General features: G+C 46.3%; 1 protein-coding gene across 1 annotated transcript; it reads right to left on the reverse strand.

The window, feature by feature from the left end:
* Positions 1 to 249: 249 nt before the first annotated feature.
* On the reverse strand, positions 250 to 27,524 carry SRSF1 (serine and arginine rich splicing factor 1). The gene is made up of 4 exons (XM_030222644.1): positions 27,076 to 27,524; positions 22,315 to 22,538; positions 1,803 to 1,975; positions 250 to 1,624 (listed from the first exon to the last, which is right to left on the reverse strand). Exons 1-4 carry the CDS (start codon positions 27,267 to 27,269, stop codon positions 1,430 to 1,432), a joined length of 786 nt encoding a protein of 261 aa, XP_030078504.1. The 5' UTR covers positions 27,270 to 27,524; the 3' UTR covers positions 250 to 1,429.
* Positions 27,525 to 27,852: the final 328 nt, after the last annotated feature.

Here is a 27,852-nt window from a genome sequence, read left to right on the forward strand (position 1 = left end):
CAATCCAAACCTTTATAACCAGCAAAACCAAAAAAGAGGAGGCAAAAAGTTAGATACTGTTACAAAAAAAGATCCTGGGGAATGATCAGTTATCTCTGCCACTTACTAATATGATGTGGCACCAATAACTATCAGTTCCCCAAATCAAAATGTTTGAATGGTGAAGCAAAGGTAAAATTTAGAAATTTACTTAGCACAGCTATTCATTCAGGGAGGTAACATACTTACATAAATGCCAACATTCATTACTTTAATGTCATAGGTTTTGTGGTGGTAATTTTTTTTTTTTTTTTTTTTTAATGAGCTTGAAAGTAAGTTTACAGCTAATGTTAACTGCCTACATTCTAAACTAAAAGCAAGTAATCTAGAACCTATGCAAGATAATGAATTAAGCTAGTTGGGGAGTTTTACCATTCCAGTAAGTCAACTGTGCAGATTAGTCTGAAAGGGGATAAAGGGTCGAGATGAAAAAAAAAAAAGGTATAACCCACAGCTACATTATAGAACAATTCCTCATACATTACTATAGAATAGTTTACTTGTGTTCTGACACTGAAAAATGAAATACCAATGCTATATCAGTCACACAGAGGACATGCAGACTTAGCAGTATTGATATTATACTGGTCCACCAAGCTTTACAGATTACAAGTATACTAATTCTCATTAACAACTCTAGCTAAATGATCTGTAACAAGTTATATCATTCCCAATCCCCCTACAATTGGAAGTATACAGTCAAAATGGAGCAAAAAAAATAGAGGGAGGGGCCAAACTGATAGCATAACTTGTACAAATTTAGTTTGTTCTAGTAGTTAATAAAAAAAAAAAAAAAAGTTATGCCACGACTAAAATCAGTCAGCCATCTCTTTTCAGTATAAAGTCAATACTGCTGTTTTGATCTGTGACAATAGCACTTGGAGTCATACCATTGCCTCCATTATTGATCTGATCCTCCTCAATCCTCCTTTTGACAATCCTAAAATGATTGAAATGTGCTCCACAATCCTTTAATCCAAAGCATTCTTAATCCATCTCTTCAGATATGTCTACAGAAAGACACATGAAAAGGCAAGGTAAAATATAAGATCCCCCAGAAAGAGAGGCATGTTATCCACAACCATCCAACATCCCCACTTCTAACAAACCACAACAAACATTTACACAGGAATATCACAGTCTGAAGAGCACAGTTAACTACCTTAATTTTAAACAAACCTGTCTATCAGTTAAAATACAGTCTACCAAAACACACAAGGGGAATGTTGATGTTAAGGAGTAAACACTCACTAGGAATATCACATAAGAATGTAATTCAACATGTTAGCCAACTTGAATAAAAGTGAATTAAAAAAAATTAAAGACAGTATGGTGTAAAGGAAAATGCGTACAACATGAGGTCTACAAAAAGGCTCCACTAAATCATCATTTAAGTACGAGAACGTGATCTGCTATGACGGGGAGAATAGCGTGGTGATCCTCGGCTTCTTCTAGGAGAGTAACTGCGACTCCGGCTGTTGCTGCGACTACGGCTTCTGCTACGACTACGGCTTCGGGATCGAGATCTTCCATAGCTTGGACTTCTTGGACCATCAACTTTAACACGAATGTAGGCAGTTTCTCCCTATTAAACAGACAGAACTTACGATTGAAAGATCTAACCTTTGTAGCTATCTTTTCAGGCATGCTGACACTTCAATATACATTACTAGATGAGGCTCACTGACACTTGATGTCTTACCTTTATTGTCCCACTGTTAAACCCAGTATCCAAATCTGGCCAATATATGTATATAACCTACCTCATGAGATCTAAATTTAGTGTTATCCAGTTTTCGCACTGCGTAGGTCATATCTTCTTTCCGTACAAACTCCACGACACCAGTTCCATCTCGATAAACATCAGCATAACATACATCACCTGCTTCACGCATGTGATCCTTTAAATCCTGCCAACTTCCACTTGGAGGCAGCCCTGAATTATAAATAACTGAATGTTAGCCTTTTAGAAACCCCTTAAACAAAAAAAAAAAATCACTAAGACGCATACATTTCAATATAGATATTTAAAAAAATATATATATATATAAATATTTGACAACATTGTAGCAGTATTTATATTAAACATACACTGAAGCGAAGATACTTACTTGTAGCAGGTTGCCCAGCTTGGAGCTTATATCAAGCTAAAAAGAGCGTTGTGGAGCAAGGGACTCCATTGCACATGTGTGAGGTACCTTCCTGCCCAACATGAGAGCGCAGGACTGCCAGTCCAATACTACAGCATATGGAAAAAAAAAAAAAAAAAAAGACGACAATTTCTAGGGGAGGAGGGAGGTTTTGTGAGAATACAAGGCCTGCTGTCTTCAGAGAACACCTGCTACAGGTAAGTATAATTGCTTTCTCCAAGGACAAGCAGGCCTATAATTCTTACAAGTGGGGAATCCCTAGCTACCAGACTTCACTGAAAACCAACGTAGGTCAATTTGGCCTTGCAATGGCAAAAACATAACAGATCAACGTGAAACTATGCACACTGTGCGACAGTGCAGCCTAAAATGGGACTAGGAGGGTGGGATTGGATTACAGACCCCAAACAGACATCGCGTCGGGTGTCCTGATCAAGGCAATAATGAGATGGGAATGTGAGACAACCACGTCCATGACTCTGACATTGTGAGAGCCTTGACAAGAGCTGCTACGGTCAGCCCAGCCTCTTCAACGTAAGCAGTTTTCTCCGCTATGTGGGCACTTACACAAGTTGCAAGTATGCTTTAACTTGACGTATCCGGCTAAGGGAAAATTAGGTTCTTACCTTGGTTGTGTCCATCAACCAGCAGGAGGAGATAGAGAGCACTCAACTTTTCACAGTGCCTCATGGCCAGCCAGCTCCATTGCCTCTTCAGTATTTGAAGCTTCCAAAGCAGTATGCCAAACCGCAATGGGAATAACATGAACTTTCCTCACAGCGAACGATGGCCCCTTAACAAGGGCATGAACTCAAAAGGAGGGAATGAACATCCTCCTGGAGGGAATAAACTCATCCTCCAAAACAAACTGGAGGGAATGGACTCATCCTCCTATAAGTGAACATGAATCCTGAAGACTGTTTTCCCAACTTTCTCCCAAGGAAGGAACTTCAGGAAACAAGAACAGAACCTGAAACAGATTCACAGCATACGGACAATCATAAAGAGAGGGCTCATGGCTTCATCTGCTATGACTAAAGGAAAGAAAATTACAAAGGAAAGAACCTAATTTTCCCTTCCTTGTCATCAAGCAGATGAAGCCATTACGTATGGGATGTAACATGCTGAGTCGGGCCGCAGGGAGCCAAGAAAGTCTGCATTGATAATCCTGAAAAACTGGAGACCATCTTTGAAGTAGGGAATACTGTAGAGGTCTCAGGTGCGCTCTCACCCAGGGCACCACTTCCAATGTGGCTGTCATCGATCCCAGCAGCTAGACAATGTCCCAAGCTCGCGGGCGGGGCATCCTCAGGAGCAGACAGACCTGATTCTGAAGCTTGCACCGCCTTAGCTCGGGTAGGTATACATAGCCCGAGTCTGTGTCGAACCTGGCCCCCAAATATTCTAGAGATTGCGAGGGGGGTCAGGTGACTTTTGGCCATATTGACGACCCAGCCTAGAGATTGAAGTACTGAGACCACTCTGGCTGTAGCTTGATAGCTCTCTGTTACAGAGTCTGCTCTGATGAGCCAGTCGTCTAGGTACGGGTGAACCCTGATACCTTCTCGCCTGAGCAAAGCAGCTACTACCACCATTACCTTCGAAAAGGTTCGGGGAGCTGTGGCGAGGCCAAAAGGCAAGGCCGGGAACTGGAAATGTTTTCCCAACATCGCAACCCTCAGATACTTCTGGTGCGGGGGCCAAATTGGTATGTGCAAGTAAGCTTCTTTCAGGTCTAGAGACGTGAGAAACTCTCCTGGCTGTACCGCAGCAATGATGGAGCGCAGGGTTTCCATGTGGAAATGCCGCACTCTCAGGGATTTGTTCAATTTTTTAAAGTCCAGAATAGGGCGAAAAGACCCACCTTTTCGCGGCACCACAAAGTAGATGGAGTATCGGCCGCAGCAGTGTTCGGCGAGAGGTACCGGGGACACGGCCCCAAACTGAATCACACCTTGCAAAGTCTCCTCTACCGCTGCCCGTTTGGCGGCAGAACCACATCGGGACTCCACAAACACGTCTCTTACTGGAGCGTTGAATTCTATTCTGTAGCCATCTCTGATCAGGTCCAGAACCCACTGATCTGAGGAAATATTGGCCCACTCCTCGGCAAAGAGGGAAAGACGTCCTCCGATGACAGGAAGCGAGGAGGGGGCCGGCGCACCATCATTGAGAGGGTCGCCCCTGAACTCCAGGCCTAGAGCCAGTGGCTGCGGAACACTTGTCCGAGCGAAAGGAGTTCCTCTGCTGAAAAACGGGCACGAGAAGTGAACCCAGCAGAACGCCCCGGGCGGTACCTTCTAGCTTCACGGAAGCGAGGTCTATAAGAGGAGTGGACCGCCTGACCCTTGGAAGAAGGCCTTGGCCTATCTTCGGGCAAGCGTTGGGGTTTAGGATCTCCCAGGCCTTTAACAATTTTTTTTTCCAACTCCTCACCAAATAGGAGAAGGCCTTGAAAGGGCAACTTCATCAACCTTTGCTTAGAGGCCATGTCCGCTGCCCAATGTCGTAGACAAATAAGACGGCGAGCCACCACTGCTACTGCCATTTGTTTAGCCGAAGCTCTGACAATATCATAAAGGGCATCAGCCAAAAAGGACAAGGCCGAGTCCAGCCGCGGAGCCACATCCAAGAAGGGCTCTGCTCAATCTCCGGGCTGTTCCACTGCCTGTTGCAACCACGCCAGGCAGGCTCTAGCAGCATAACAACTGCATGCAGACGCCCAAACAGTAAGACCTGCAATTTCAAAGGACCGTTTAAGTGCTGCTTCCAGCCTACTGTCTTGTATATCCTTCAGGGCAACTCCTCCTTCCACAGGGAGCGTAGTTCTCTTTGTCACCGCAGTGACTACGGCATCTACTTTAGGCATTGCAAAGCGAACCAAATGCTCCTCACGCAGAGGGTATAACTGCCCCATAGCCCTGGAAACTTTTAAAGGTCCCTCGGGGTCAGCCCACTGAACGGAAATAAGCTCTTGAATGGAGTCATGCAAAGGAAAGGCTCGAGCAGGCCTTTTGGTACTAGCCATCCTAAGATTCACAGAGGAGGCCGTGGCACTGTCAGGCTCTTCAATAGAAAGGACCTGTAGGGCATCTGAAATAAGCGCTGGCAGCTCATCACGGTGGAAAATCCTCACCACGGAGGGATCATCCAGATCCTGTGGTAATTCTGCACCTGACTCTGGCTCCTCAGACCACGAAGGCCTGCCACAACTCTCCGAATCCTCACAGCCTGACCAAGGGGGGGGGGAGAAGGTGCACCACAATCTGAAGGGGAATTAGCCCTTCTACGCTTTTCTTTATGCCAATTATCAGGGAAAATAGCCTCAGCGGGCAGTCCCAGGCCAGAATCCACCGGGGGGGGGGGACAATAGAAGGGGCCTCAGACAACCCTTGAGGGAGAGCTCTTTTCAGCATGTATGCTTTATGCAGTAACACAAAATCAGGGGAGAAAAACTCACCCTGGGCACCCAGATCCCGTCCGGGGCTAGCCACTCCCTGAATAGCCTCAATTCGAGGTCCCCCCTCCCCCCCGGGCTCAGGGCTCTCCGTCTCTACGGCGGCTGCGCCATGCGGAGATTTCAAAATGGCGTCTGCTGCCAGCTCTGAGCGGGAAGAATCATCGCTCGCCATGCTCGGGCCGGCTCTTACACCTGTACAGCACGATTTACAGAGCCCCGCTGCTGATTTGCGCTTGCCACACCGGGAACAGCGCTTTACATTCTCTGCAGCCATCGCCGAAAACGGCGGGAAAATTCAAAATGGCGATTTTGCGCCAAAAACGACCCGATCGCGGGCCCACCTCGGAGGAGTTAGAAAACACTCTTACCACACCGGACCGAGTATCACAGCTCCGGTCCCATAGAAGAATCAAAGGAAAACCTCTGTTCCATTTTTTTTTTTTTTTTTTTTTTTTTAACGCTGTGAGGAAAGCAGAGGTAATAAGAACTCCGGAGGCTCAGATGAGTGGGAAAGGCAGGGAAAGGCGAACCAACGTGCCTGCATCCACTGAGTGGGAAAGGACAGGGAAAAGCAAGCTAATATGTCCACATCCACGGGGGCATGGTTAAGGCACGGAATGGGCTGACCTATGTGCCTTCAAAGTGAAGCTGTTATAGCCTCTAACACCCCGGCTAACAACTGGCAAGCCAGGAGCCACCCCCAGGCAGATTTCTGATGGAGCTTGAAGAAGCTGCAGCCACCCTGCTTGGGGAGATAGAGAATACTGGAGATGCAATGGCACTGGCTGGCCATGAGGCACTGTGAAGAGTGCTCTCTATCTCCCCCTGCTGGTTGATGGACACAACCCATATGTAACGGCTTCATCTGCTTGATGCCAAGGAAGTTGCGGATTCACCACAATGGAACTATCCACTATTACGATACACTTGAAACAGCCCAAGCTTTTGTGGCTCCGCTGGAACAAGAGAGGCTGAGCACATCCAAATGACTTCTGAGACTCACAGTATTCCGCCTGGGAGTTTTGTGGTTGTGAAATACTGCATTGCTCCTGTGGTAGTGTATATATATATATATTTTTTTCTTTCCACAAGTTAGCAAGTTAGGTCTCTGCTGACCGTACTGGTATATTTGATTGGGAGGGAGATAGAGCCAATAGACATTTTTCCTTTTTATTTTACAAGATGGGGGTCTGCAGTTGGGGGCCTGAAAGTCATGTACCATATGGTGCCCTTTAGGAGAAGGGAGGGATTGGGGGAAGGGGAGGTAAGATGGGCCAGGATGGGAAGGGAATCTGTTGTGAGGGTTGGGAGTTTGGAAGAAAGCAGGGAATCATGGAATGTTGAATGGGAGTATTTGCATCAGATGATGGTATGGTTGGGGTGGAATGCCCTTATTGCCTTATTAGAGTGGTTATCATCTTTTTGTACCATTTGTATAATGCAATCACGTTATGTTCTTCAAAATAGTGACCTATAATATGGGAGGTATTTCTTCCCCAATTAAGAGTCAGAAAATACTTTAAGCGCTAAACCAACAGAAGATGTCCATTGCCCTCCTCCAAGAAACACAGATGCATGGGAGCACCAAAAGCTTTGTCACTGGTGGGTTGGTTCCCTGGCACGGGTCAAAAAAAGCGGGTGACATATTAGTCTGGAAAGGGATCCAGCTCACTACTCACAAAATTATTCACGATGAGGCTGGTCGATTTTTGTTGGCTCATGTAACTGCTGAACGCCAACCACTACTCCTTTGTAATGTTTATGCCCCTAATACTTCTACAAGCAAATTCTTCATAATCTTCAAAGTATTGATGGGTTCCTTTTTTGGTAGGATGGGATTTTAATGAAGTTAGGCATCCAAGGTTGGATAGATCTCATGAAGAGTTGAGTGGCCCTTATCATGACTCCCAAGTTATTTCACTGTTGAGCGAAATCCTGGATTTCAGAGATGTTTGGCGCACCTTGCACCCAGTAGAACGTGACTATACTCACTTGTCTCTGGCGCACATCACCATGGCCAGGATCAATTACATTTTCATTTTTTGCTGTCTATTCAATGATACAGGAATCGTAGATTGGACCCATTAAAATCTAAGATAATGCTATGGTATCATCTTGCTTGGAATTTCCCGGTGAGGTCCCACGACACTATCAGTGAAAGTTCCCTGTACAGCTCTACTGAAATATCAGATATTTAAGGACGTGAATGCTGCTCCTATGGATAATCCTATTTTATACTGGGATACTCCTAAGGCAGTGGTTAAGGTGGTGGACTTTGGTCCTGGGGAACTGAGGAACTGAGTTCGAGTCCCACTTCAGGCACAGGCAGCTCCTTGTGACTCTGGGCAAGTCACTTAACCCTCCATTGCCCCATGTAAGCCGCATTGAGCCTGCAATGAGTGGGAAAGCGCGGGGTACAAATTTAACAAAAAAAAAAAAAAAAAGGTCAGATAGGGAGCTGCTTCAGTTGGAAGGAGAAATTAGACCTTACCTGCTAATTTGCTTTCCTTTAATCCCTCCGGACCGGCCCAGGATTGGACTGATGGGTTGTGCACGTCTACCAGCAGGAGGAGACTGAGAAAAAAACTTTGACTAGATAGCCAATAAGAGCCCTGGTCATGTGACCCTAGCCTCAGTATTTAAATAACAAAGCAGAAAGAAGAACAGTCTGTGCCCCAAGGAATTCAAGCAACCAGGGAGCACTGTTGGAGACGTGCTCAAAGGCTCACCGACAACTCTCACCAGAGCAGCGGTATGGCCTTGTCATAATGGCTCACCGAAAACTCTAACCAGAGAATCGGTATGGCCTTATCATAATGGCTCACCAAGTACCCTAACCAGGGCATCGGTATGGCCATAATAGAAACTGTTTGTTTTTTTTTTTTTTTTTTTTTAACCCATATATTTATGGTTTAACTTGCAAACAAAACAGCTCAACAAACAAAGAACTTAACACATCTCTGCAAACCATGGAACATAGAGAACTAGACAGAAATATATCACACGGGAGGGGCCTGGGCCGGTCCGGAGGGATTAAAGGAAAGCAAATTAGCAGGTAAGGTCTAATTTCTCCTTCCTTAGCATCCCTCCGGACCGGCCCAGGATTGGACTGATGGGACGTAACAAAGCAGTAGTCCTACGGGAGGGACCCCAGCAAACCTGCTGAGATTACCCGCGACGCAAAGACCGCCTCTTGCCGACATTGAACATCAAGCCTGTAATGCTTAGAAAAGGAATGGAGAGAAGACCACGTAGCTGCCTTACAAATCTCCGCTGGCGGAACCAAGGAACACTCGGCCCAGGACGCTGCCTGCCCTCTAGTTGAATGAGCTTTAACCGAGTCCGGGACTGCCCTACCTGCCAAAAGGTAGGCTGATGCTATCATCTCTTTGATCCACCTAGATAACGTGGGCTTAGAAGCCGACAAACCCTTACGGTGACCGGCCAACAGAAGGAAAAGACGGTCTGTGCGACGGAAATGCTCAGTAACTGCGAGATACCGTTTAAGCACCCTCTTAACATCCAGCGTATGCAACCGTCTCTGTTCCTGCGTCCCTGAGGCCGATCCTAGAACCGGCAGAAACACTGACTGGGACAGATGAAAGCGAGACAGTACCTTAGGCAAAAAGGAAGGCACCGGACGAAGAACTACTCGTTCCTTTGAAAATTGCAGAAATGGAGATCTACATGAGAAAGCTTGCAACTCCGAGACTCTCCTAGCCGAGGCAATAGCCACCAAAAACACTGTCTTAAGAGTCAAATCCTTCACCGAACATGCACGCAATGGCTCAAAGGGAGGTTTTGTCAAAGACGAAAGGACCAGATTAAGATCCCAAGATGGGAACACTGACCTAACCGGAGGACGAAGAAGACTGACTCCCTTCAAAAAACGTACTACATCGGGTAGCCTAGCGAAAGACCTACCCCTAATCCTACCTCTGAAACAGGAAAGAGCTGCCGCTTGCACCTTAAGAGAAGAAAGAGACAGCCCTTTATCAAACCCTCGCTGTAAAAAATCTAACATCTGAGCCACTGACGCGCCGAAAGGACGAATGTCAGCCTCTACACACCAAGCCTCAAAAATTCTCCAAGTGCGAATATAGTTCAGAGAGGTGGAACGCCGACGAGAACGAAGCATGGTGGAAATCACTGGTTGCGAAAAACCCCGCTTAGCTAAACGGGCTCGTTCAAGAGCCAAGCCGTAAGACAAAATCGAGCCGGATCTGGATGTGGGACTGGTCCTTGTACCAACAGAGCCTTGTGCACCGGGAGTCGAAAAGGAGGCGCCACCGACAGACGTTGCAGATCCGCGTACCAAGGACGCCGAGGCCAGTCCGGTGCCACCAGAATTACCGGTCCTCTGTGTTCCTCGATCCTCTGCAGGAGACGACCTATTAGCGGCCAAGGAGGAAACGCATAAAGAAGGTCGAGGGGCCACTGCTGCAAGAGAGCGTCTACCCCTGCCGCTCTTGCATCCCTTCTTCGACTGAAGAACTGAGGGACCTTTGAGTTGAGACTGGTGGCAAAAAGATCGAGGACTGGAGTGCCCCAGCGCTCCACTATAACCTGAAACGCTTGAGCGCTGAGAGCCCATTCTCCCGGATCGAGAGTGTGGCGACTGAGGAAGTCGGCTTGAACGTTCTCTACTCCTGCTACGTGGGATGCTGAAATGGCCGTTAGATGAACTTCCGCCCAGGAAAGGAGACTCTCCGCCTCCCGACACAATAGTCGGCATCTCGTTCCTCCCTGGCGGTTGACATAGGCCACTGCTGAGGCATTGTCCGAAAGGACCCGCACCGCTTTGCCTACCAGAAGAGAACTGAAGTGTTGCAGAGCCAACCGAATCGCCCTGGTCTCCAAAAAGTTGATTGATTGAATGGCTTCCAGTTGAGACCAGAGACCCTGAGTCCACTTGCCCAGACAATGCGCTCCCCAGCCTCGGAGACTGGCATCTGTTGTTAACGGTATCCACCGAGGAGACTCCAAAGGCATTCCTACCGTCAGATTCTTCATCCGCAGCCACCAGAACAGGGAGCTGCGTTCTCGGTTGCGGAGAGGTAATCGCATCAGTAGAGAATCCCTCTGAGAGGACCACCGGGAGAGAAGGGACCACTGAAGAGGCCTCATATGAAGCCTGGCCCAGGGTACTGCCTCTATAGTGGCTGCCATGGAACCGAGCACCTGAAGATAATCCCGAGCACATGGACGGTGGTGCTGAAGTAACTCCCTTATCTGGACCTGAAGCTTTACAATCCTGGCCTGCGGCAGAAAGACTCGGCCCCGCGCTGTGTCGAACACAACTCCCAAATACTCCAGCGACTGAGAAGGAACTAACCGACTCTTGGCTACATTTACCACCCAACCTAGAGACTGCAAAAACTGCATCACTCGACCTGTGACTTGACAACTTTCCTGATAAGACTTCGCTCTGATTAACCAGTCGTCTAGGTATGGATGAACCAGAATCCCTTCTTTTCTGAGGGCCGCTGCAACCACGACCATGACTTTGGTAAATGTGCGTGGAGCCGTCGCAAGACCGAAGGGCAATGCTCGAAACTGGTAATGCCGTCCTAGAATTGCAAAGCGCAAGAACTTGTGGTGAGCTGGACGAATAGGAATATGTAAATAGGCCTCTGTGAGATCCAACGCTGTCAAATACTCGTCCTGGCGCACTGCCACTATGACTGACCGCAGTGTCTCCATACGAAAGCTTGTGACTCTGAGAGCGCGATTGACAGCTTTGAGATCTAAGATAGGTCGGAAGGCATCTTCCTTCTTTGGAACTACAAAATAAATGGAATATCGGCCTTGCCTGTACTCGGAAGGAGGGACTGGAGAGATAGCCTGAAGATCTAAGAGCCTCTGTAGAGTGTCCCGAACCACCCTCGCCTTGAGAGGAGAGCGGCAGGGAGACTCCAGAAAGGCATCTGAAATAGGTCTTGCGAACTCTAAGGCATAACCGTCTCGAACAACCTCCAAGACCCACTGATCTGAAGTAATGTGGGCCCACCTCTGATAGAACTGAGAAAGACGAGCTCCGACAGGGACCAGAGGAGAGGCCCCCGCACCTTCATTGGGACGGACGACTCTGGGATCGAAAGCCTGGATTGGAGAAACCGATAGCCAAACCTAGACCTCTGAGGCTGAAAACCTCGACCAGCCTGAAACTTCCGGAAACCTCTCACAGAACTCCTACCAAACAAAGAACCCCGAGTGGACAGACGAGGTCTATCTTGCGGAAGGCGAGGAACCTTAGCATCACCCAAGGAATTAACCAACTTATCCAATTCTTCTCCAAACAAGAAAGAACCTTTAAAAGGAAACTTGCTCAACTTTGACTTGGAGGCCGCATCCGCCGACCAACCTTTCAACCACAGAGATCTGCGAGCAGCAACCCCCAAAGCCAAAGACTTAGAAGATGCTCTCAGCAAATCATAGAGGGCATCAGCCAGAAAAGCCGCCCCTGTCTCAATTCTAGCTACGTCCACATCGATAGAATGAAGATCATCCGAAGTCCTGTCCAGGACTCTCTCTGCCCACCTAAAGCAAGCTCTAGCCACCAAGGAACCACAAATGGCAGCCTGAACTGCCAAGGAAGAAACATCAAAACTACTCCTGAGCAGAGAATCTAGTCTTCTGTCCTGAACATCCCGAAGAGCCGTGCCTCCATCCACGGGAACCGTATTCCGCTTATTAACCGCCGACACCACTGCATCCACGACCGGCACCTTAAGCATAGCTTTATCTGTTTCTGGAATCTGATAGAGCCGAGACATAGATCTAGTCGGACGGAAAGCTGCATCTGGAACCTCCCATTGCGCTTTAATAACATCCCAAATATCCTGATGCATGGGAAAAGTTTTGGGCGCGGATCTAGACCCCTTAATCAAGAAGTCCACCTTACGGGTTTGTGAAACCGGCGTAACATCTTCAAAATTCAAAATAGAGGAGACCATAGAGATGAGCTCCTGCAAGTCATCTTTGTGAAAAATCCTAGCCATGGCGGGATCATCCCCCTGGGCAAAAGCTGCCGCCTCCGGATCTGAGAGGGAAAAATCAGGATCAGTACCGGCATTGTCTTCCTCCTCTTCCAGATAGGGCATCTCCTGATCGCGATCGGACCAAAAATCCCCATGGAACACATGTTCCCTAACTTTTTTAGGAGGTGGAGGTGTAGGTGTGACAGCATCTGCTGTCCCAGCTCCTGCATCGCCTCTGTGCATCAAAAACGCCTGGTACATCTGGAGCACAAACTCAGGAGGAAAACCTCCCGCCTGAGTGGCCCCAGAGTGCACCAGAGCTCCTGAATTAAATGTATCAGCATCTGGAAGACCTAGGGCCGCAGGCTGCTGAATACGCGAAGGAGAAGACGGAGTAGGAATTAAAATGGCCGCCGTTCGCGCCAAATTCGCCGGGACGGCCTCCGGAGGCGCGCCTGACTCCTCAGGAGCTGCAGACGAGGACCGCGACGGCGAGGGACCCGATACCGCCAACAGAGAGCCCGACGTCGTAGGCAAAACAGACGAAGACGCTGCTCCTGGCGAGGTACAATATTTACATGCGCCCGTAGAAGAAACCCCCCGACGCTGGCAAACAGCGCATCGTTTAAGTTTCTCCGACATGGCGGGAACGCGCGTGCACGCGCGTACGCGGTTCACGCCTAAATGCAATTATTATTTAAACCTTAGAAAAAACACTCCGCTCTGCAGTGCTAGTAAGAATAACCTAGCGAAATGAAAACTAAGCACAATACCAAACTAAACTTGTGCTCTATGGTTCGTTCTTTTTTTTTTTTTTAAAGAGACACACAAGACTGACACCCCAAAACGTAAACAGAGCTGGCTGCTCGTTAAAACAATGGGGAAAAAACAGAGCTTATATACTTTAATCTGGCTGCCTCTCCCAAAGGTAAGACCTCTTTGCTAACCAAAAGAGGAACCCTTCCCTTAGAGATTTGTAGAATAGAAGGGAGATGGGGAGGAATAGGGGGAGTGACCCGGGGCACCCGAGTATACCCCCCTGAGGCTTAGCTAATCAGCTGACCAAACCTAACCAGCCTCAAAGAATTCCTGTGGCACAGAGAAAGATATAATAATAAAACAACTAGATATTTAGAAAGAGACTAATAGGCTCACTTCCTACCTGCTGGGAGACTGAGAAAATACTGAGGCTAGGGTCACATGACCAGGGCTCTTATTGGCTATCTAGTCAAAGTTTTTTTCTCAGTCTCCTCCTGCTGGTAGACGTGCACAACCCATCAGTCCAATCCTGGGCCGGTCCGGAGGGATGCTAAGGAACAAGAGGTTACCCGTCTGAGACGTCTTTATGGAATCCATCATAACGTAGAGATTAAAATTCAGCTTTTACAGTTGCAACATACTCTAAATGAATTCACCACAATACCCAAAAATCAAACAGTTCTTTTCAGCATCAACTATACAAACATGCAAATATGAGTGGTAGATTACTAGCTTGCTTGGCTCATCCCTGCCAGGGTCCATTTAAGATTGATGCTCTTTACTGTTCCTCCGGGGTTTTGGAAAATAACTGTTCAAATCAACCGCATTATGAGAGACTACTAAGCCCAACTATACTCGCCTCCGGATCCTCCTCCACTGGAGAGTTCTATGTATCTTTCTGGTTTGGATCTTTCATGTTTGGTTCCAGACAGTTTGGCTATACTAAATGCTCCTTTGGAGGCGGTATCTTGGGCTATACAAGGGGGACCCTTAGGTAAGGCTCCTGGACCTGATGGCTATAGAGGAGAATTCTATAAGATGCTGAGAGGGGCGGTTGTACCCCAGCTGACTTCTCTGTTTAACACTATAGTGAAAGAGGGCCAGCTGCCAAAATCCATGCAGCTAGCCTCCAGATAGTCATTTTGCTGAGGGACGGTCGAGATCCACAGAAACCAGAATCATATCGACTTATTTCACTGCTTAATTATTTGCAAAAGTTTTGGCAAACTGTCTCTCGTATACTTCCCGATATGCTTTGTGGGCTTTGTGCAAGGTCGCAATATTACTAAGAATGTGAGAAAGATTCTTACTACTCTAGAGTTGGCTGCTGATCAGGATGTTCCCTCAGTGTTGATCAGCTTGGACGTTAAAAAAGCCTTTGACAGGGTGGTATGGGATTTTTTGTTTGGGGTATTGCTTATGGTATACAGGGGTTTTTTCAGGAAGCAATTCGAGCTCTGTATTTTCTTCCTCAAGCTCAAGTGTGGGTGAATGGATTGCTTTCCTCTCCCTTTTCAATACACCAGACAGGGTTGTCCGCTCAAGACTTTTGTCTGTCCTTACTCTACATATCCTCCCTATGTAACATTCAGAGGAATCCAGACATACTAGGCTTTCAATTAGGTACAGATACTTTTAAAATAGCAGTATTTGCTGATGAATTGCTGGTCCATGTGATTAATCCCCAAATATCTGTAGGTGCTTTGTTAGAATGCATGAATGAATTTGGGGATTTTTCAGGCTTTAAATTGAACCTCGACAAGTCAGAGGTGTTACACAGGGAAGGGGATCAGGGTAGGGTTTGGCAGGGACATCTGTTGAAATGGGTCAGAGAATCTTTTCACTACTTGGGAGTGTTGGTGGCTATGGAGACTGAGTCTGTATCGTTTAACTGTTGATAGGTTGTGAAAAGACACTAAGCTTCATTTCAAGAAATGGAGTCACTTACCTTTATCTTTAATAGGCAAAATAAATCTCTTTAAAAATTATTACTTTTCTTCACTGGCTCTATGTTTTGCAAGTTTTACCATTGTACTTTCTGTGGACAGATCTCCAGCAATTAAGATGTATAGAAAATTTTTGTGGGTGGGAAAGAAATCGATAATGCGCTTAGTATCTTTATGACTTCCTGGCTGCAAAGAGGTTTAGGTTTACCTTAGGCGATATAATCAGGCCTCGCTCTGGTCATAGGAGTGTCTTGCTGCAACCATTGAGAAGCATTTGGTGGACTCTTTTGAAGTGTTGAAATCAGAATGTTAGTGATTTATTGCCATGTAGGGGTAATGCTGATTTTCCACCAGGGTTGGCGTCTGGACAGTTTAAAAGATGGTTGGACACGGGAATTGTCTTGATCAAGCATTCTCAATGAGGAAGGGGTTTTCTATTCTTTTCAGGATTTACAGCAGAGGCTTTCCTTACCTAACACAGATAATTTTGCTTATCAGCAACTGTACCACTATTATACTAGCTTAGATCACAGGCGGTGCATGTGAGGCTGGGTCGTAAAATTCAAGAGTTTTTGCAAGGAGATGCTTTTGGCCAGGTTTCTGTATCAGATTTGCATAGAGCTTTGGTTTCTTTTCTCCTTCCCAGGAGTATGGGCCTCTTCAGGAGATAAGAGTAGTGATCTTGGGTATGACCTGCAGGAGATAGATTTTCAAAAATTAATTAAAGCTATTCCAAAGCAGGTTGGAGCTGCTGAAATTCAGGACAGTCAACACCAAATACTCCATAGGGCATATATATCACAATATCAGGCTGCTAGAGCGGGTTGGGTAAATGATGGTCAATGCCCCAAATGTCAGCAGGAGGACAACACCTCTTTTTCATGCCTTTTGGCGATGTAGTGGCATTCAATCATCTTGGAGGTCGCTTCCACAATATTTAGGGATTCTTCTTGGTCATCATGTAGTCTTTTTGAATAAATGGGAAGCATATGGGACCTAGGACAAAAACTCACGCTTTACTGTGTAAAGCTTATGCATTGTATGTATGTATGTATTTTTTTTGTACTCTGCGCTTTCCCACTCATGGTAGGCTCAATGCGGCTTAGGTACTTATTTGTACCTGGGGCAATGGAGGGTTAAGTGACTTGACCAGAGTCACAAGGAGCTGCCTGTGCCTGCAGTGGGAATTGAACCCAGTTCCCCAGGACCAAAGTCCACCACTCTAACCACTAGGCCACTCCTCCACTCCACTTGGGGAAGAAGTGCACACTTAAGCACTGGATGCAGGAGGAGCCTCTTTTTTGGTACTGGAGAAATAGATTGAATGCCTTTATGTTATGGGAGGCAAGGGCTGTTAGGAATACCCCTAAAGGAAGAAGGGTATTCATGTCTATCTGGAACTGATACTTGCAAACTCATATAAAGCAAAAAGTGCAGTATTAAAGATTTCAGAGTGTTTAAGTTAGTACTGTTCTATTGGGGGTACTTTTGTGGTTCTCTGCTTGGGTAGGGGAGGGTGGAATGGGATTACTAGATATTATCCTTTCACAGATGTCCTGGAGTCACAAGAGTTCAGGCGCCAGGTCATCTCAGCATATGTTTAAGTTATGGGTAATGCAGGGTTGGGCAGGGGGAGAGGGGTGATCTTGTGTGTAATTATTATATTTGTAAGGAAATTAGGTAATGAGGGGGGTGAGTGCAGGAGTTTTCTCATAAAACAAAAATGGGATCATGTGTTATCCAACTTTTTGCTGTGTGGTGTTTTTTTTTTTTAACAGCAAAAGGAAGTGGAAAACACAACTTCAAGAGATCAATCCGAGACACCAGGGTGAGATGCGCCAGAAAAAACTTTATTAGGACCCTACACGGTCTGTGTTTCGGCTTTTAAAAAAGCCTTCATCAGGGGTCGATCAGTGGGTGCACAAAGTATGTACTGATTGACAGTGGAGCACATGAAATGTTGTCTCTGTTTTCCTCTTGTTTCTCTTTCTTTTGCTACTCTTTCTTTCTTTGGAGTAATTTCTGAGAAGTGAAATCAAAACTGGAGAGGAATGGGAGTCAGAAACACAAAGAGGGTTGCCTGCTTTCCGGTTACTTGCACAGCTCGATTCTCCGTCCCTCCAGGATTGATCTCTTGAAGTTGTGTTTTCCACTTCCTTTTGCTGTTGAATTTTTGTGGAAACTGCGAACCCCATTTGTTTCTGCGGGGGTTTTTTTTTAAGCCTTGTTGATTAGTTGTTTGATCCTGAATAAAAATTGTTAAACATTAAAAGGGTGGGGTGGGAGGGTTTAGGTTAGAAATGAAAATTGTTAAAATTGAACACATTTGTTTTGAATTTCTGTATTTTTATTCATTTGGTCAATAAAACTAGTTTACAATTAAGAGTAATACCTTTTAGTGAAATCTTTCATGAAAGCCAGCAAGACCTGGGCGACATCCTCAGGAAGAAGCAAATTCTAGTATCTTAACATCCAGACAGTAAACTCCAGAGACTGGAGGTTAAGATGTAGATTAGAGATCCCTCATTCTACAAGATGAGGATCGGAAAACAATCTCCACGGTTCTTCGGAGGATGGTAACTCAAGAAGAGGGAAGCAGATCTGATGGTGTCAAGAGAGAGAGATCAGAATCATGGTCCCACGGTCTTGCTTGAGTTTCATCAAAGTCTTCCCATACGTCACGGGCTTGAGGCCTGGAACAGAACTGAGGGACTTTGTGACTGATCTAAGTGGCAAAGAGATCCACAGAGGGAGTGCCCCGCGGTTTGAAGATCTCCCAGTCAACATCCATGTTGAGAGACCCCTTGTGCAGTTGCATGACCCTGCTCAGTCTGTCAGTCAGGCTTTTATTTTTGCCTGCCAGATAAGTGGCGCGAAGGTATGTTGGACAGCCCAATGCAACATCCAAACGGCCTCCTAACACAGAAGGCATAATCTGGAGCCCACTTGCTTGTTGGTGTAATACATCGCAACCTGATTGTTTCAATGAGTACAATTTGATGAGACAAAAGATCTCCGAAAGCCTTTAGAGTCCCGAAGCTCCGGATTGATCTGGAAATCTGTTTCCTGGGTGGACCAAGTAAAAAAAAGTGTGAAGCCCGTCTACATGAGCTCCCCATTCCAGGCGAGATGCATGTCAGCACTTTTTGTGGTTGAAAATTTTGAAATGAAAGTCCCAGAGTCAAACTGGATCAAATGGTTCACCACAACAGGGAGCAAGCTCCAGAGACACAGAGATGACTCGATTCCCCATGGCTTGGTCTGAGAAGCTAGGGTCCATTGGGCAGTTCTCATAGGACGTGACTGTGGACACCATGTGGCCCAATAACATCAACTTCTGCCACGCAGTGACCTGCTGAGAGCTTCAAAACCAAGAAACCAGTGCGACTAAAGCATCTGCTCTGGGCCCTGGGAGGAAGGCTTGAACCTTCTGTGTATCAAGCAGGGCTCCAATGAATTCCAATTGCTGGACAGAATACAGATGGACTTGGGATAGCTTAAAACTAACCCTAGTAGCTCGAGCACCTGAATAATCCTCCGCATGGAATCCAGAGCACTGTCCTTCAACGTGCTCTTCACCAGCCAATCATCCAGATAAGGGAACACATGGACTCTCAGAGTCTGCAAAACAATGCTATGACTACCGCTAGACATTTACCGCTTGGAAAAAAAAAACCCTGGGAACCGACTCAAGGCAACATGTGGTACTGAACGTGATGTGTTCCCAGCTGCAAATGCAGATACTTCTATCAAGTATAGGAACGCATATGTGTACGCATCCTTAGCCCAGAGAGCACAGCCAATCGTTTTCCTGAATCATGGGGTGCTCTTTTACATAAGGAAGTAAAGGGAAAATAAGCTCCACCCTTCCTCCCCTGGTGGAACGGGCTCAACCGCATGGGCCTTCAGAAAGCTGAGAGTTCCTCTGCAAGTACTTGCTCATACTGAAAACTGAAGTGATGAGCTTTCGGTGGGCAATCTGGTGGTCTCAATCGCCCAAGTCCTGCAAGAACACGCTTATGAAGAGCTGGTAGAATTGAATATAGCACACAAGCATAGAGGCCTGAAACATATTATGCCCAAAACCGTCCAAGGTTCTAGCTTCCTTGCCTGGGGGTGCCAAGTATAGTCTCTAGACCTCTTGGCCCTTTTGAGAGTGGTATCAGGGAATGATGAGGCAGCTAAGGGTTATTAAACCCAAGGGTGTTCTGAATCCAGTACATGGTGTCAATCTTTTGGGGACATACCGGGACAGAGAGGACTCCCAATTCCGCACAAGATAATGTAAGATCTTGTGAAGCAGGATTGTCACACCCTGTCCAGGAGACTTTTAGTCCAGGACCTCAAACATCTTGGCCCCGAGCTCATCCTCCACCTCCAAAGGAAATGAAATTTAAGCCATTTCCTTAACATAAGAGGGGAAAGGAAGACTTTCTGGAGAAGACTTTCTCCTTTCCTATGGAGGGGAGGGAGAAAATGGTATCCCATAAGACTCCTCAGAGGTATCAAGGAGTGGCCTAGTGGTTAGGGTGATGGACTTTGGTCCTGGGGAACTGAGTTTGATTCCCACTTCAGGCACAGGCAGCCCCTTGTGACTCTGGGCAAGTCACTTAACTCTCCATTGCCCCATGTAAGCCGCATTTGAGCCTGCCATGAGTGGGAAAGCGCGGGGTACAAATGTAACAAAAATAAAATAAATAAAAAATAAGGGTCATCAGGCTCCCAAGAGCGCCCTTCATCGGTATCAGTCAAAACCTCCTCTGGAGAAGGCAGAGACCAAGCGTGCCTCGACCTAGATTAACCATGTCCCCAAGAGGAGTGTTGAGGAGCTCGGCTCCTGCAAAGCTTCCTCCACCGACAGTTTGGGTAGCAGTTGATGCCGGGGCAACATCTGCATCAGAGGCCTCACTGCAGGCCTGAGGGCCAAGCGGGGCTACAACTAGATGCATGGCAGGCGCAAGCACCCTCAATGTCGATTCACTCTATTGCATGAAGCCAGGGAACCAGGCCTGGATGCGCTCATTGAGGGTTGACACCGAGAAAGGCTGGCGTGCCAGCTCAGAAACAGCCTGCAGAACTGCTGGGGTTGAGACGGGAGGCTGGTCCTCCCAGCGCCAACACTTCTTGGATGCTGAATCCCTCAGCGCCCCGGCACTCCCAGCACCATGTTTCAAGGAGAATCAATGCTGATACTGCTTGGCCTTTGCCTGAAGCCAGTCATCGAGGCCCCTAAGTATCAACGACATTGAATCCTCCCCGCCTCCTTGGGGTTAGGTCCTACGGAGGTGGGTCTCAGAAGCTCTGCAAAGCAGACAACACCGAGGCAGGTGGGACCCAGGGGCTCTACAAAGCGGACAATGCCAAGGCAGGTGAAGACCCATTCAATGCACAGCTGCTCCCAGCGTCAACAGGTCTCGCAGCCATACAGACCCATGCCAATACAACATCCAATGACGAGGATTCAGACCAGGCTCCAAAAATCTCACGCAGAGCCTCTTTGTCCAACCGAGTCCTTTTCTTCATATGAAGACACAGGACACAGTTGTAAGGGCTATGATCAAATCCCAAACACTGAAGATGCCAAGAATGGGTGTCCTTACCAGAGATGGTCCCAGTGCACCAGGAACAGCACTTAAAGCCACTGGGAACCTTCATGGACATGGCAGAAAAGATGGTGCCAGAAAAATGGGTAAAGCACCAGAGAAAAAAAAAAATAAAATGAGACAGTGACTGAAGTCCAAAACGCAGCCTACAGACACGGAAAAGAAATGAATAAAAACGGAATGGGGGGGGGGGGGGGGGGTTAAAAAAAGGGAAGGGAAGAAGTTTTGGACAAATTCCTGGAGGAAAAGTCCATAGTCTGCTATTGAGAACAGACATGGGAAGCAACTGCTTGCCCTGGGATTTGTAGTATAGAGTGTTGCCGCAATTTGGGTTTCTGCTAGGTACTTGTGACCTAGCTTGGCCACTGTTTGGAAAACAGGATATTGGGCTAGATGGACCATTGCGCTGACCCAGTATGGCTACTCTTATGTTCTTAAGAGAGCATGAACATGGGAACAAAACAAAAAAAAAAAAAAAAAGAACACACAGAAAGACACAAACAAAACCGCTTCTGAATTGGGCTGCTTAGAACTTAAGAAATTGATGTCCCTTCCCCACCATGGCAAAAAAAAAAACAAAAAACTAGCGGTCCCGCACTCTCGTGGCAGGAAGGAAGGTCTTTGCACATGCTCCACAAGACTCCATTCCCGGGCCTCAACAAGGAGCACAGGAGGAACCTCCCACACCTCGTCACGGAAAAAGAAAAACTGAGGAACGCGCTCACGCAGTAGTCCGCGCGGTGAACGCAAGCCAGAAGACTCTAGCAAAGATTTTTGTCTTTGCTATGGCAAAAGGCTGGTTCCCAGGCCAACGCGGATGTTGACCCACATGTGAGAATAATGCAGCCTGCTTGTCCTCGTAGAAAGCTCTTTTTAGTTTAATATAAGCTCCAAACTGGGCAAAAAGGATTGTGTTACCCACTTGTGAGAATTATAGGCCTACTTGTCCTCAGAGAATAGATATTACATAAGCAAAGCAAGTCAAGTGAAACTTTAGAATTAAAGACTAGTTTTTATGGGTGCGTTAACGGCTGTACACTGCAGTATGCTGAAATGCAGTCTGTAGAGGGCAGAACAGGCAAGAGTAGACCAGAGATGATACACCACCTAGTCCGAAGAAGACAGACTAGTCAGGAGTCACCACAGTGATGACAGTGCAGAGGTTTGCTTTAGAAGCAGCATCCTTCCAGTACATAACAAAGCCAGGTTCCCCTCTTATGCTTAGGCATGCTGAGGAGGTCCCACCAGCAAAGATTACTGAGAAAAACAGTCTAACTTATATGAAAGTACTTACAAACAAATCTAGTATATGAACATATACAAGTGCAATTTTAGTTTTTTATCACAGAGAGCCCAAAGAGGCTTGTTATTACATACCAGAAACTGTCACTCTGTTCTCTGAACGTCTTGATGGAGGTCCGTATCTACCCCTTGGGGCACCACCACCTCCGCCACCACCGCCTCCACCTCCTCCTCCTCCTCCTCCTCCACCACCACCACCTCCTCTTCCAGCCCCTCTGCCACTACGAGGAAACTCCACCCGCAATCTGTAGCCATCATAATCATAACCATCGCGCCCATATACAGCATCTTCCGCATCTCTAAAAAGGGGGAAAAATATATACAAAAATATAAAAGATTAGGCTCAAAGCAATTTTTCACAATCTTTTTCTCACAAATCATGCTCCACACAGCATCATTTTGAGCTACATAATTGAGCAATGTAATATTGTATATTTTCATAACTTGCTGTACGCCACATTTTGCCTGCATGAGTGGGAAAATGTGGGATATAAATGAACCGTAAATAAATAAATATATTTTTTCACTGTGCTGCTCCTTAACCATGCCAAAGCTTTATCAAATCAACTTACTACAGTAATGGAGTGGAATACCCTATACACATACTTATAAACAAAACTTGTCTCTATACACAGTTTTAAAAAGGCACATATAAACGGAGCCTTTCACTTGTTTGAATTCACTGCCTGTGCACCTGGGAAATGTCTGCCTAAAACCCTGTAACCAATAGTGGTTCTCTAGTGCCTAGTGGTTAGGGTGGACTTTGGTCCTGGGGAACTGAGTTCAATTCCCACTTCAGGCACAGGCAGCTCCTTGTGACTCTGGGCAAGTCACTTAACCCTCCATTGCCTCATGTAAGCCGCATTGAGCCTGCCATGAGTGGGAAAGCGCGGGGTACAAATGTAACACACACAAAAAAAAAAGTACATGTGAACAGAGAAAACATTTTATGAACATTAAAATTATGCAAGAGCTGGGGGGGGGGGGCATCGGTTCCTGTATTTTGTCGTCACTAGTTATTGGATTGACTGCATTGGTATCTGGTTCTTGGTTAAGGTAATTTGACTTGCTGAGTTGGCATATTCTGCTGTAGTGATGCAATAAATGTATTCAGAATAAAATAAGCAGAATTGAAAGGAGTAGAATACTCTAATGGTTACAGCAGCAGTCTTGAAAATTGGAGAAGCCAAGGTCCAAATCCCAATGATGCTCCTTGCGATCTCTAGGGACAGGAAAATACGTACTGTACCTAAAAATGTAAGAATTGCCAAATTGATTCACACCAAATGTACATCTAGCCTAGCATCTCATTTCCAGCAATGACTAATCCAGGTCACATGTCTTTGGAAAAAAAAGGTAAAAATCAGATCTGGATCATCTCAGTACCACCTTAAAACGGAGTGCTGCTCTATTTTGACTGCTGCTACTACTTTTGGTATGGTGTGAGCTGTGCTAAGGTGCTCTATGCTGGGTTTCACCCCCACAGGAAGTGGTGGATCAAGATACAAGCTGCCTTTCCTGGTGGGAATGAGTGATGAATCCGGGTGATCCAGCTCTTTTGGAGGGATTAGGTGCTGGAACCAGCCCTTTTGGTGGGATTGGGTGCTGGACATGGGTGGATGCTGCCCTTCTGGTAGGAATGGGTGCAGGATACAGGAGGATACAGCCTTTTAAAGGAGAAAGTGTTGATCTGGGTGGATCCAGTCCCTCTAAAATGGCTATAGCCATTCAGAGGGGAATGAGTGCTGGATCCAGGGGGCGGCAGCCCTTCTGAGAAACCAAGAGAAAACAGTGCTGGATACATGGGGACAGGGAGCTGCAGTAACAGAAAGGGGGAAAAAAAACAATTTGGCCCGGTTTACCACAGGAGCAAAACTTTTTACTGCCCCATAGCAGTAGTAAAAACTTTGCTCCCGTGATTAAAAAAAAAAGTTGCCAACTAAGTAGACACCGATCCCCACAGGCTTGCTGCAGGATGTTCTGTCCGCCAGGTCCAGCCTACTTCCAATACAACTTCCTGTTTAGCAGAAACAAGAAGATGCATCAGAAGGTGGGTTCCAGCAGAGAGAAGGCCCTAGAGTAGGCCTGTGGAGATTGCTATTGGATCAGCTGGCTGCTGCACAAGAGAGCTACTGTGGTAGGAAGGGGTGGGTGGGGAAGACAAAAGTGCTGGACCCATAGCGGGGAGGGGCAAATGGATACAGAGGGAATATGCTGGACATGGGAGAGAATAGGAATGCAGAAGGAAGATGCTGGATTTGTAGGGAGTGGGCACAGGGACACAGAGGAGTAGTGCTGGACGCAGGTGGAGGACATAGCGGTTGTGATGAATGTGGGGAAATGAACCCAGATGATGCTGGAAAGGGAAGTATAGAGAACACAGAGAAAAGAGAGATGCAGAATGGGGAGAGACAGGTACACAGAGATGGAAGACGGGTGGCAAGAATGAAGAGAAAAAATGTCAAATGAGCAGGAGATCCTGGCAAGTGAGTTAAGACAAAGGGAAACAAACCAGAGCCTGGGACAAACATGATTTTAAAAATAAAATGGACAACGAAAGGTAGAAAAAAATTATTTTCTATTTTGTGATTACAATATGTCAGGTTTGAAATGTGTATCCTACCAGAGCTGGTGTTAGACATGGCTAGGGTCCAGGGCAGACATTTGTGAGGGGACCTCCCAAGCCCACTACCAGGCCATGCCACCTTCAGCAGGTTTAGGGCTCTCTGGCATGTGTGATCTTTATATTTTGCGTGTATAGGAGTAAATGCATCTCTCTATTTTCTGTGGTGTGGCTTCTTGTGGTATTAGGTTAATATATGTTTATCATTTTTGGTGCTCTTACGTATTTGGCATTTGTGTTGTGTGTGACCGCGGTACTCTATGTTTCATTCTGTAGTAACTTAGATTGTTCAATCCTCCCAATAGTAGAGGAGATATGTGTGAGGGGAGACAGGGATTTTGTTGATCCTTGATCTGTATTGTTTGTGATTTATAAAATGACAGTTGTACAGAATATTGTTTCTTTTTATGTTTTAATAAAATTACAACTGTTCAAGGCTTGTGCGGATGTGATCCAACAGATGAGGACAGCCAGGGACAGACTTTGTCACGCGTCACTCTCTAGTGCTGAATCCAGGTGGTTTTAGATTGTAAGCTCCTTGAGCAGGGACCGTCCCTCTATGTTAAATTGTACAGCGCTGCGTAACCCTAGTAGCGCTTTAGAAATGTTAAGTAGTAGTAGTAGTAGTTCTAGCCCTTGAGAAGAATGTTTGCTTGATCCAGATGTATCCCGAGAACTGTACTTGAGCCAGATGTATCCAGCTGTTTTGAGAAAGTGTGCTGGATACAGCACTTTAGAAGGTTATGAGTGCTGGAGTAGGAAGGATCCCGCCCTTCTTTGGAAGACTGCTGCGTTCTAAACAAAATAGGAATTCCTTTTCTTTTTTTTTTTTAAGGTGGTAATCTGATGATTGGGGGGGGGGGGGGGGGGGGGAATCTGGGTTTTACTCAGGACTGTTTATAGACCTTCCTACCAAAAAATATACCCAAACTATTTTTTAGCCCAGCTATACAAACTGCTTTTACCACATCAAGCAATAAAGCCAGAGCTTACGTGTTGAATGAAAACAAAAACGTTTCCCCAGTTTTAAATGTACTATTAAATAGTAACTTAATGGGGTATCCCCTAGTCTTTGTACTTTAAAAAAAAAAAAAAAAAAACTTGTTTTACCCCTCACACACCAACCACTCAGAGACCTCCATAGTCTAACCTCTCTACCCTCTTTTCCAAACAGCCCCGACCACCCTATATTTTGTAAGCTAATTACCAAAAAAGTAGTAGAATTGGATGCAATATTCAAGGTACAGCTTGCAGCATGAAATGGCATATTTGACTAATTCTTCCCAATAGACATCACTTTGTAGCATCTTTACATTAAGAATGCCATCTGGTATTTGGATGCCCATCTTCCAATCTCCTAATGTTCTCCAGCAAATGCCCACAATCTGCGTACAATTCCACAACTTCGACTAAGGAGAAATTAGATCTTGCCTGCTAATTTGCTTTCCTTTAGTCCCTCCCGACCGGACCAGTCTCCACCAGCTGGTAGGCGTGCACAACCCATCAGTCCAATCTTGGTCCGGAGGAACGCTAAGGAATTTGTTTTCATATATTCCTATTTCAAGATGATTTACAAACATGTCAAGCACTGGTTGCAATACCATGTTATTCATTTCCCTTCATTGAGAGAATTGGCTGTTTAACATTACTTAGTTACCTTGAAAATATTGAAAAGGTATGACAAATAAATAATAGAAATAAAAAATGCATGGGTTGCCACCTAAGCGCCACCTTGGAGCTCTGTACATGCGTCGGAGACCTCCCCTTGACAAACGCGAATTCCCCCAGCCATTTAAGTGCGTGCAAGCCGCCACTCTATCAGCGCAAATAGCTACAGGACTATAGGAGCTGGGTAAACCCACGCACGCAATGGAACAAAAGTGCGTACGCAGACTCAGTCTCAGAGCGGGACCGAGACACCGCCTACTCCTCTAAATACTGCTGAAGCTCCATCTCTATTCCTGTGCAGCGAGTCCGCCATTTCTACAGAGCGTGCACGTTTTCCCGCCTCCAACCTCAGCGCCCCTAGGAGTTAAAGTACAAACCCCCAAACCGCACAGTGAACACATTCACCACATAAGTTTTAGCCGGTACGTCCCACCATGATCTATGCAAGTCACAAAGAAAAAAATATATAACACGAAGCCACCTTATGTGGGATTGGAATAACGGGTAAATGCATGCACCAAAGCCATTCTTATTACTTTACATACCTTGGATCCTCGAACTCCACAAAGGCAAACGGAGGCCCCCCTCTGCGGTTCTTCAAGTCGATATCCCGGATCGCGCCGTATTTATAAAATACATCTTCTATGTCTTTGGTGCGGATGTCTGGGGGGAGATTGCCCACGTAAATCCGGCAATCATTGTTACCAGCAGGGCCTCGGATCACACCGCCACCGGACATAGGTGTACGGGGACGGCCGGAAAACAAAAGATCCAGTGGGGCGATAAAGATTCCACGCACCACGCTACTTCTCCTCCTCACACACCTCTCCAAAATGGCGGCACCACCTCCCTAGAGCTGCGCTGCCTACCACCGCGTACTGATACTACTCTCGCTGCGCTTTGTTATGTAATTCTTCCGCACAAGTCAAAGTAGTTCCTAGCGCAGTCGCTACTAGAATAGGGCCACGCCGAAAACTCTGAACGTGCTGCCAGTGCCAACGGAACGCATCCACAGAAAAGTAGAGACAGCCGAATAATCTACTATGAAAAAAAGAAAGAATGCATGAAAGCATTTCACGTAATATGATACCTGTCGGTTTAGAAAGGCGCTTTACGCCTTCCGACGTAGTTTCCGGCGAAGCTCTGCCAGCGTAAAACGGAACTTGTTTGACATGTACTTTCCCAGGATGCTTCGCGGAATAGCAGTTGATGAGGGGGAGGGTTGAGGAGGTTTTAGGGCGGGGTAGTTTTAAATTTATTTTAGGATATTATGAATGGGATTTCGGTTTTAGGACAGGAGGGCCTTTACTAAAGATTACAGT

This window comes from Microcaecilia unicolor, chromosome 13 (genome assembly GCF_901765095.1).
Source record: "Microcaecilia unicolor chromosome 13, aMicUni1.1, whole genome shotgun sequence".
Classification (NCBI taxonomy): Eukaryota; Metazoa; Chordata; class Amphibia; order Gymnophiona; family Siphonopidae; genus Microcaecilia; species Microcaecilia unicolor.